The sequence below is a fragment of the Acinonyx jubatus genome, chromosome D3, assembly GCF_027475565.1.
Source record: "Acinonyx jubatus isolate Ajub_Pintada_27869175 chromosome D3, VMU_Ajub_asm_v1.0, whole genome shotgun sequence".
NCBI lineage: Eukaryota > Metazoa > Chordata > Mammalia > Carnivora > Felidae > Acinonyx > Acinonyx jubatus.
In genome coordinates, this window is record NC_069392.1 from 27,771,227 (window position 1) to 27,783,023 (window position 11,797).

General features: G+C 46.7%; 1 protein-coding gene across 5 annotated transcripts in view; it reads right to left on the bottom strand.

The window, feature by feature from the left end:
* Window positions 1-11,797, bottom strand: part of MED15 (mediator complex subunit 15) — a 64,869-nt gene that overhangs the window by 16,480 nt on the left and 36,592 nt on the right. For all 5 annotated transcript variants that reach the window (XM_053206674.1, XM_053206678.1, XM_053206676.1 and 2 more), the window contains 3 exons: window positions 11,591-11,642; window positions 9,818-9,847; window positions 8,099-8,311 (listed from right to left, as the gene is read on the bottom strand). In XM_053206674.1, coding sequence (XP_053062649.1) covers window positions 8,099-8,311; window positions 9,818-9,847; window positions 11,591-11,642 — 295 coding nt within the window. The remainder of the gene's footprint in view (window positions 1-8,098; window positions 8,312-9,817; window positions 9,848-11,590; window positions 11,643-11,797) is intronic.

Genomic DNA, 11,797 nt, shown 5'->3' on the forward strand with positions numbered 1-11,797 from the left:
CTGTGGTGATGGTTGCACAACTCTGTGAATATACTTAAAGATCACTGAAAATTGCACTTTAGATGGGTGAACCATAAATATGTGAATTATATATCAATGAAGTTTTCTTTTTTTTTTTTTAATGTTTATTTTTGAGAGACAGTGCAGTGCAGGCGGGGTAGTGGCAGAAAGGAGGAGACAGAGGATCTGACGCAGGCTCTGCACTAAAAGCAGAGAGCCCGATGCAGGGCTTGAACTACAGAAGGTGAGTTCATGACCCAAGCCGAAGTTGGATGCTTAACCGACTGAGCCACCCAGGCACCCCAATGAAGTTGTTATTTAAAAAATAAATAAATAGAAATAATCCAGAGAGACCCTTTGTATGCTTTGCCCAGTTTCCCTGATGGTACCATTTTGGAAAATTATAACATAACACAATCAGGATGCATTTTCATTTGTGTGGGTGTGTACATTAAATTCTACACAATTTCCTCACCAGGATAGAGTCAGTCACCATCGAAGTCAAGATACTGAACAGTTCCAACACCACAGGGATCCCTTGTGATGCCACCCCCTTCAGCACCCCGGGCAACCACTAAGGTGTCCTCTATTTCTAATATTCTGTCATTTCAAAAATGTTATGTAAGTGGGGGCTATACAGGATAACTGGCTTTTTCATTCAACATAATTCCCCGAAGATCATCCTGGATGTAACGAATATCATTACTGCTTTCCTTTTTACTGCCAAGTCGTATTCCATGGTATACCTATCTCTGTTCAACCATTCATACCATAAAGGACATTTGGGAGTGACTGCTACCATGTACATTTGTGTACAGGTTTTTGCGGGAAGGTAAGTTTTCACGTCTCTGGGATAGATGCCCAAGAGCGTAACTGCAGAGTTGTATGTTTAATTTTTATTATTAATCTTTTTAAGTTTATTTACCTATTTTGAGAGAAAGAGTGGGGGAGAGGCAGAGAGAGAGAGGCAGAGAGAGAATCCCAAGCAGGCTCCACCCTGCCAGTACGGAGCCCGACGCAGGGCTTGGTCTCCTGAATTGTGAGATCATGACCTGAGCTGAAACCAAGAGTCAGACGCTCAACCGACTGAGCCACCTAAGGCACCCCTGTACATTTAACTTTTAAAGAAGCTGTATCATTTTACATCCCCACTAGCAATGTATGAGTGATCCAGTTTCTTCTCATCCTTGCCAGCATTTCAGAGTGTTATTTTAGCCATTTTACTGGTATACAATTTCTTAAATCTTTTTGTTATAACTTTTTTTTTTTTAAAGATGTATTTAAGTAATGTCTCAGTCCAACGGTTGGACTCAAACTCGTGACCCTGAGATCAAGAGTTGCATGCTACACTGACTGAGCTAGCCGGGTGCCCCCACAGATGTCCAATTCTTTTTGGTTTGATGTATATCCAGCAATACTGTGGGAGTGTAGAGTGAGGCTTGCTTTATGGTTTATTCTTACAGCTGTACCACTGCCTTTCATTTACATTCAATCTCACATTTCCTATCGTTCAGCAGGAAAGTTTTGTCCATTCACATTTATTGTGATCACTTGTATTTCTCAACTTATTTGTGTCTGTCTTCCCTTTTTTAAGCTTCTTTCCCTCTATTTTTGTTTTCCAGATTTACTGAAGTATAACTAAGTTTTTTTCCTTTTCTGAAATATATACATTTTCAAAGATTTTTTTTTAACGTTTATTTATTTTTGAGAGAGAGAGAGACAGAGCATGAACGGGGGAGGGTCAGAGAGAGGGAGACACAGAATCTGAAACAGGCTCCACGCTCTGAGCTGTCAGCACAGAGCCTGACGCGGGGCTCGAACTCACGGACCGCGAGATCATGACCTGAGCTGAAGTCGCCGCTTAACCGACTGAGCCACCCAGGCGCCCCTCAAAGATTTTATTTTTAAGTAATCTCTGCACCCAACGCTGGGCTTGAACCCACAACCCCAAGATTAAGAGTCACATGCTCCACCAACTGAGCCAGCCAGGCAGCCCCTGAATTATATTTTTGTTGGATGGTTGGAGCTGAATTTTACATGTTGTTTGGATTTTTACCTTTTTCTTACTCAATTTTTTCCCACTGGTTTGGAATGTACAAACTATGTATACTGTTTCAGCAATTACTTTTTTTTTCTTTTTTAAAAAAAGTTTATTTATTTTGAGACAGAGAGTGTGGGGAAGAGGCATAGAGAGAGGGAGAGAGAGAATCCCAAGCAGGCTCCATGCTGTCAGCACAGAGTCTGATGTGGGGCTTGATCTCATGAACTATGAGATCATGACCTGAGCTGAAATCAAGAGCTGGATGCTAAACCAACAGAGCCACCACGGTGCCCCTCTTTTTCCTTTTTTTCAAGCAATTATTTTTTCAATGTCATCAGGCATACTTAACTTACCATACATAACTCCAAACTTAAAATTTATCCATATTTTTAACTTCTTTCCCAAATACAAGAACCTTAGAACCCTGCTTGGGATTTTCTCTTTCTCCCTCTCTCTCCCTCCCCACCTCCCCTGCATGCACACAAGCTCTTTCTCTCTCAAAAACAAAACAAAATTCTCTCTCCCTCTGCCCCTCTCCCCTACTCGTGAGCGCTCTCTCACGCGCGTGCTCTCTCTCTCTCTTTCTCAAAAGTAAAATAAAAGTAGGTTTCACAGGTACTGATAGACCTGGTATTTATCCTCGATACACCTCCTGACTTCCATTTAGTATGGTCCTTGTTTATCTTTTTACACCCACACAGCACACTTCTATTAAGAAGCAGAACAGGGGTGCCTGGGTGGCTTAGTCAGTTAAACATTTGACTCTGGATCTCAGCTCAGATCTTGATCTTAGGGTTGTGAGTTTAAACCCTGTGTTGGGCTCCATGCTGGACGTGAAGCCTACTTTAAAAAAGGGGGGGCAGGGGGAGGCAGGCCAGAATAATGACTAGAGGTACAGCCTCTGAGCCGGACTGCCTGGACTCAAATACCAACTCTGTCACTGCTCTGTGCCTCAGTTTCCTTAGCTGTGGAAAAGAGACAATAATAGTACCTACACTGAACGAAGAATTAAAAATCTGTTCTAGGTAAAACCCTCAAAACAGTGCTTGGAATGCAGCAAGTCTGTATGGAGTTAGCTGGAAGCATTATTATTTTAGAGAGGTGATTTTTGTTTACACCAAGGATTCTCAACCTTGTTCCTCCCAACATTTTGGGATAGACAATTCTATGTTGTGGGGGGCTGTCCTCCGCACGAGAGGTTTAACAGCATTTGTAGCCTCTATGCTACATGGTAAGAGTGCGCCCGCAGTTGTGACATCCAAAATGTCTCCAAACATTGCCAAATAGCCTCCAGGGTACAAAACGGATGAGAATCACTGGTTTAGATTCACACACGCTTGCTACCTTATATGAAAAAAAAGTCTGTTCTCCCATTTTACACCTGGCATCACAAGAAAGATGGTATGAGAGTTAAGAGGAAATGGTGAACAAATAAAAAACCTTTCAGTGAAGGTCTCTTGAGCTTTGTTTATCTAAAATGTCTGCTTCCCCCCCAGTCATTGGGAGTTTTGCTGGCATACAACTGTGGTCAGCAGCTCTATCCCCAGGGCTCTAACAACTTCCTACTTTCTTCATGACACCATTACCAAGTGCTCTGAGTCTACGTCTTGCTCCTTTCTAGAAACTGGCTATTTCTAACATACTCTTCTGGCCTATGGTGTTTGTGGCTTTCCCCAAGCAGGCTAAGGCATGGATGCCTTATTTAACCTGCATAGGACTGCAGGACTTTTCCAGCTACCATTTCTCCTCATATACTGGTTGGCTTCTGTTCTCTCTCCATCTGGTCCTTTTATTAGTTGTTAAACTCCGATTTTATCCTCTGCATTTCTTACCCTCCTATTTTCTTAGTACTTTTTAAATGTTTATTTATTTTTAAGATAGAAAGAGAGAGGAGACAGAGGATCTGAAGTGGCTGAAGTCAGGCACTCAACCGACTGAGGAACCCAGGTGCCCCACACCGTCCTATTTTTTTTCTTTCTTTCTTTTTTTTTTTTTTTTTTTTTAACGTTTATTTATTTTTGAGACAGAGAGAGACAGAGCGAGACAGAGCATGAACAGGGGAGGGGCAGAGAGAAAGGGAGACACAGAATCGGAAACAGGCTCCAGGCTCCGAGCCATCAGCCCAGAGTCCGACACGGGGCTCAAACTCACAGACCATGAGATCGTGACCTGAGCTGAAGTCGGACGCTTAACCGACTGCGCCACCCAGGCGCCCCTCTTTTTTTTATTTAAATAAATGCTTATCCATTTTTGAGAGAGAGAGAGAGAGAGAGAGAGAGAGAGAGAGAGAGAAAGTACATGTGAGTGGGGGGAAGGGCAGAGGGGGGGCACAGAGGACCCAAAGCAACCTCTGCATTGACAGCAGTGAGCCTGATGTGGGGCTCGAACTTATGAACTGTGAGATCATGGGTTGAGCTTAAGTTAGACACTCAACCAACTGAGCCACCCAGACGCCCCATTACCCTCCTATTTTTTATTTCCTCTTCTCTGGGCTATATTCTAGGTAATTTCTTCAAATGTTGTCTCTAGTTCACAAATTCTTTCTTCAATTGTATCTAATCCGCTGCTCAGGAGCACCTGGGTGGCTCAGTCTGTTAAGCATCTGACTCTTGATTTCAGCTCAGGTCATGATCTCATGGTTCAGTTCGTGGGATCAAGCCCCACACAAAACAGAGCCTGCTTGGGATTCTCTCTTTGTGTCCCTCCCCTGCACATGTGTGCACTCCCTCTCTCCCTCTCTCTCTCTCTCTCTCAAAATAAATACATACATACACACACACACACACACACACACAAACTTTAAAAAAAATCTTCTATTCATTCATCTCTACCTTCTCATTTCAATAATTTCATTTTTTAATTTTTAAAATGTTTTTATTTATTTTTGAGAGAGAAAGAGAAATACAGAGAGCGAGTGGGGGAGGAGCAGAGAGAGAGGGAAACACAGAATCCGAAGCAGGTTCCAATGCAGGGCTTGAACTCACGAACCACGAGATCATGACCTGGGCCTAAGTCAGGCGCCTAACCAACTGAGCCAGCCACCCAGGCGCCCCTCAATAATTTTACTTTTGTTTCTACAAGTTCTACTTGGTTCCTTTTCAAAAATTTTTTTCATGTTTATTTATTTTTGAGAGAGAGAGAGTGTGTGTGTGAGCCGGGGAAGAAGCAGAGAGAGGGAGACACCGAATCCAAAGCAGGCTCCAGGCTCTGAGCTGCCAGCACAGAGCCCAACCCGGGGCTCAAACTCACAAGCCACAAAATCATGACCTGAGCCCAAGTCAGACACTTAACCGACTGAGCCACCCAGGCACCCCTACTTGGTTCCTTTTCAAAGCTGCCTCATCACTCCACCAGGTATCCCAGTGCTTGTTCAGTTGGAATTCCATCCTTTATTTCTTTAATCAGGCCAAGCCCATAGTTAACAATTATTATGTGTGTGGTCCCTGAGCATCTCCACATCTGTTTATTGTTTCTGTTCCTCCTCATAGTATCTCTTCTTCCTTTCAGGCTTGCTGGTCTTTATTTGTGGTGCTCAATGCTTGATCTGCAATTGCCATAGGCCTAAACTGGGAACATTCTCCAATCTGCCCTTGCTCCTGAGGGAACTAGGGATGCCAAGGGCTCTGGCACAAATCCCACTACTCAGAGGGATGCGAGGCTTGCTTTCCCCAATCTTGCAGAGGGCCAAGACATGGCTGGGCAAAGAACTTCCCCTACCTTCTGCTGGCCCAACAATCCAAAATGCATCTAGGATCTAGTTGTCTAGAAGGACGAGGGTTCCTCAGCATCCAGTCTGTCAAACAGACAGAAATAGGACTCATTTTTAAAGCTGGTTTTACAGGTATATGATATAAAATTCACTGAGGAACAAAAATGTACAGAGTGAAAAGTCTGTCTCCCTTCTAATGCTGTACTCAAGCCCCCAGCCTCACCTACAGTCAGCAGTTTGTTTCCATGACTAATTCAGGTCACGTGGAGACTATCACAGCGTGTTCTGGACTATCCTTTGAGAATCCTTGCAAAATCTCTGACCCAGGCCCTGTCCTGAAGCTGCCTTAACCACACAGCGCCATTTGGAGAAACTGTGAGAAAGGAATTAACAAATGTCCATTGGGCCACAACACCTATTTCGTGTAGACCAGGCAGACAAGAGGTCCAAGGCAGAGAGAGAGGGATGCTGACAGGCAGCAGCAGGACATGAAAGTAGAGAACTCACATCACATCAACCCACATGAAAGACCAGGTCCCTCTGAAGCTGAAAACAGGATGTGGGCCAAGGTCAGACTGGGGAGGGTGTGGGCAGGATACCCAAACTTTGCCAGTGAACTGACAAAGTCTTAGGAGTGAAACTGCAAGGCAAATAATGGTAGCATTCTAAACTCCTACACTTTAAAAATGATTTTTTATTATAAAATGTAAGCTGTGATAAAAAGAAATCAACCACTCTGTAACATAAAAAGGAGTCAGAACCAGTACTTCTCCTGAGAATCCTTCCATAAGCCGCCCCATGTACGTACCAGGTATGCTGACAAGACAAGAGGGGACACGGAAGCTGGAGAACAAGAATCAAGCAAAGAGCTAAGAGTCAGATGGCAAGGTGTCAATAAGGGGAACAGAACAATGATCCAAGAAGGGGATGTCTGGGGATGGAAGGTTCCAGTCCAAGAGTGGGCAGAATGAGCCTCCACGTGGCATCTGTGAAGAGCAAAGTGATGCTCGTACAGGAAACTTGAACAAAGAATGGGGGTGCTCGGGTCAGGCAGCCTGGGCTCGACCCCAGCTCTAGTGGGCAAAGCAGAAGCAGGGACAGTGCCTTCTTTGAGGGTTACTATGAGTGATGCATGAGAAAAATACATCGACACATCACAACCTGTACATGAATCAGGGTCACAGAAGCTTTATTTGCAACAGCCAAACCTGGAAACAACCTGAACACCCTTCAAGGGTGAATGGATAAGCAACCCGTGGTACACCCAGTCCATGGAATACAATTCAGCAATGAACAGGAATGACTTACTGAGGCAACTTGGGAGAATCTCAAAGGCATTATGCTGAGGGGAAAAAAGTCAGTCTCAAAATGTCAAACATTGTGCGATTCCATCGATGTAACACTTGCGAAGTAACATAACTATAGAGATAGGGAACAGATCAGCGGTTGCCAGGGCTTGAAGTTGGAGGAAGGGTGTGATTATTAAGAGATAACACAACAGCTTGCTACTGGTGATGGAACAGCCTTGCATGCTGACCCTGGTAGTGATATCACACATGATAAAGTCTCATAGAACTACACGCACGTAAGCTCGCGGGCAAGAATGCATGTAAAAACTGGAGATGTCAGAAAAAAGGCCACCTGAGTTAGCAGCATTGTCCCAAGATTCATTTCTCGGTTTTGACAATGTACTAAGATGTCAGCATTGGGGAAGCTGGGTGAAGGGCACACAGGCACTCTCTGTGTCATTCTGCAACTTCCTATGATTCTTAGACTATTTCAAAAATAAAAAAGGAAAAAATTAACAAAGCACTTTGCAGTACTGAAGTACACTCTGCATACTGAATTACTGGTTATGAAAATCAAACATCCAACAAGACAGGCCCTGGAAAGAGGAGGGAGACCCGTGCTACGCACCCATTCCCAGCTGGAGTAGCTGCATGGAGGGGACAAGGGCAACACTGGAAGGGATGGCTCTTGAGATGGAGGTCTTCTGGGGGTTGTGGGGTGCCGAAAGCACCACTTTGTGGCTGAGAACAGCCTGAGACATAACTGTGTCTATTTCAGCTACAAAACACAATCCCCCCGGATGGAGTCCTAGACCACCCTGACCTCTTCTGAGTCCTCCACTCCTGCCCAGGGGTAGGAGGAGGGCCTCAGTGTCACTTAACCCTTTTGATAGTCTGAAAAAGTTTTGGAACTTTTTCCCTCCATACACAACAAAGATAAAAAGACAGCTACTTGGGGAGTTTCTCCACTCTTTCCTCAATACCATCCTAAGCAAAGGGATAAAAGTGTACATCGCCTGCAAAGAAGGTGGCAGATTCTCTGAGAAGCACAGTACTCACTCTGTGGAGCTGCTGTAGACACAACAGCCATGCCGTGGGGGGCCATCCCCGAGGTGCCAGGGGGCGGCTGCCCTGAGAGGGGCATCGGCTGCCCCATGGTGCCAAGGCCACCCATCCCGCCCAGGGATTGTCCTGGGCCTCGAGAAGGCATGCCAATTCCAGCTGCTCCCGCAGCAGGCCCACCAGTCAGGCTCTGTAGTGCATTCATAGGGTCTGTGGGAACACAAGGGCACAGCGTCTCAGCCAAGTGCCTGCTGAAACGCAAGTCTCCGAAGGTTATGAGGCCTCACAGAGCACACACTTCCTCCCACCTCCAGGCACAACTCCCTCAAAGGCCCAAGCAGTGAAAGGCCAGAGTCCTGGGAGCCTCTAGGCCTCCAACCGCGGAGGGGCCAAAATGTCAGTATCTCTGTCACTGCTCTTGAACAGGGAGCACATCTCAAACCCTAGCCTGGCTTGTGCCAGGGTCCTATCGTTGAGGTATAAACAAGCCCCTTAAGGTATATAGCAGTCCCCACCCCTCCTGGCTGTATACCCCTATGCTGGGTGAGACACAGCTGGGAACTCCAAAGACAGCAAAGGACAGCAGGCCCTTCTTCACAGTAAGAGCAAGCCTGGGGGCCAGAGAACTGAGGGGGGGCACAAACAGATGTTCTCCCAGGGAGATTACAAGTCTTCTTGCACACCAGAAGCCCACCTCTACTAAGTCTGTGCAGAAACCCCACTAAGGAGTTCTCAGGACACCACACTAAAACAAGCTAAGGTGTGAGGGAGGCGTGCAGGAAGAATCCACAGAGTGCCACCAGGCACAGTGATGCTTGCCAGTAGGCAGGGGACTCAGCTCAGTGAGCAATGCTATGACCTGGAACAAGGAGCCCAGGGCTCTTGTCAGAACAATATAGACTCACAGCAAACAACTACCTACAGACAGGTATGCCCCAGCCAGGTCAGCCTGCGCAGAACTGAATGCTAAAGAACCCTATGCTCTGATGCCAAGAACTTAGACATTCTCCTGGCCTGTGGCCTGTGGGTCTTCATCCCATCTAGCCCTGGGTGGCTGAGAATCACTGCACATGCCAGGAGGGGTAGCCTAGCAGGGAAACAGGGCCCACACAGACAGGTGCAGCCAGCTTGGCTGAGGCAAGCATGGGCACCCAGCATTTACAGCTGTACTGCCTGCAGTAAGACAAATAGCATGCCAGGCTGGCTCCCTTTGTGACAGATCAGAGCTCCGTCGGCCATCATGGATTCGCTAAACCCCTTCACTGGCAGCTCAGTCAGCAAGACCAGGACTGAAGCAATACAGTTCCCATGAAACTTTGTAACTTAAGGAAGTGAATTCATAGCTATTCTCTAAAAAATATACTACCGATTATTATACTAGATATACCATAATAGTTTTCTTCCAGAGAGCTCAACATTTTAGATAATGTGTCCATTATTGTGTGAGTTTTTAAACATCTTTTTGCTGGACAAAAACAGTATTTGAGTGACATGGGATGGGGAGGTCTCATCTGACTGCAGTCTGCCAGGAAGAGGAAGCATGGAGGAGGGGCGGGCGTGGCTCAAAGTTCTCACGGCCAGCCAGAGTTCTTTCTGTGAATTTTCTCCTCTCATAACAGCTTAACCCAGACCCACGCAGCATCCACAACTGCATTCTTGCTCCCCCAAACCCAAGGTTGGGATAAAACTTTAATTCAAACAAAAAAAAACTCTTACCACTGACGGAAGCTTGAGATTTTTTGTTATCTGTATTTAAGAAAACAAAAACAAAAAATAAAGTAAACAAAATTTTACATAACCACATATTTCCACAGTAAGCCAGCTTTGTAGGCATTTGCCCAGAGGTCATTTGCTGAAACTAAACAGAAGATAAGATACCTCAGAGCACACGTGTGTTTGTGTGTGCATGTCTGTATCCACTCCAGGCAGAGCTGACACTCAAGGGGGTCTGAGGGAAGAAGGTACAGAACTGCCCATGGTCAACCTGGGGCCTCAGAGAACTGTCCTCCACCCTCCCCCCCGCCCCCAGTAGAAGCTTGCCCTGGGCCTACTCTGGCCCTCCATCCTTCCCGGGATCAGGGTCTCAGCTGGGGCCCTGAACAACAAACACAAGAACTGTAGGGATCCACAATGGGCCCAGAATGGTGACCAGACCTCCACAACACCTCCTTTTTCAGCCTGCCCTGATGAGGAGGCAGCATCTCCACTTTCTACTATGGGGAAACTGTGTCTGGCCAAGGCTGGCTAAAAGCCCCACCTAGCTGGCCCTAGCACCAGGGGGCAAGCACTGCAACAGGGCTACCCTCTCTGGGTGAGGCAGGAGCCGGCGAGCGGGCCAGGGACACGCCTGGCCCCAGGGCTGTGTGCTGCTACACCAGGCTGCCTCCCAAATAGGCCAGGCCAGCCCAGTCCCGACAAGCAGAGCCGCTTGCCAGGACAGACCAAGGCATCTCATCCAGACTGCTCATTCCCCAGGCTTCTGGTTCCAACAGCTTGTTCTAAACAACATAGGGCCTTCCCAAACACAGCAAAGAAAGTGGAATCAAGTGAAGTTCATCTGGCCGGCCATTCTGGGAAAAAGTGTGGAAAGAAGCAAAATCTATGGGCCACACAGGGGCTCTGGGGTTCACAACATCTCCTTTTTTCTGAGATTACTAACACCATAGCCACCTCTACAAGCACGAAGAGAAGCCACTAGACGCGCCAACTGTGTGCTGCAAAGACAAGCTGTGTCAACAGGAGCCCATCTCCTGTGGTCACACAACTGCAGGCAGGTAGGAGGCGCTGCTGGCTGAAACCTCAGAGCACTGAACCAGCCTGGTTTCCTTTAGAGACTTTAGATACGGTGACCATCCAGGAACAGTAACAGTCCTCCATGCTTAAGCATAACACACAAAAGACCACCAAGACCCCTGAGCCCAGTCTGCAAGGACACACACTTTTAAAGAGCCATGGCTGATGCCAGGCTGGGCTGACAGGACCCTAGCAGGACCCAGGGAAGCAGAGTGGGTGGAAGGCAGCAGGCACCAGGTGACCCTCACCAGGGCAGGGAGCCAGAGGCAAGACTTATGAAGTTCCAGCCTGACAGGAACACACATTTGGGTCAGACCCCCATGGGCCAATAAAGCCAACTCCTAGGGAAGGAAGTTTCTTTTCCAGGGTAAACCTGGCTTCTTTAAGAACTGCCTAGAGACAAAAGCCACAGTCTTTTGAAAAAGAAGATTAAATGGACAAGCAAAAATAGCAGTCCAGACCACTTGGAGGCTAACATTTCCAGTATGCCAAAATCAGCATTTTTGAGGTTGAAGCTCTGAAGAGGATGGGAGACGGAATCAAATGCAAAGCAATGTCGAACTTCCCAGAAAGCAGGAGCTTTTTACACAGGCATTCTGCCTCAGGCACTGCGGCCAAGAAAGCCCCCACCACCCCAGGAAAGGGCCAGCCTCTACTGGCAATCAAAACCACCCAGAAATGTAAAATTTTACTTACGAATGTCTCGAAAATGGATAATAAGCCTGGCCACGAGAGAAAGGTATTCGTCCTAAAAGCAAAAAACAGGAAGCAGTTTAATCCCAGGTGAAGAAGTGAAGTCATGTGACGCCCCTTCCCACCCCCTGTACTGCTGTGTCACTGAGTTGAGGGTTCTTCCTGAAAGGCTGCCGGCTCGCCTGGCTCGGCCTCCTCTGGAATCCATCT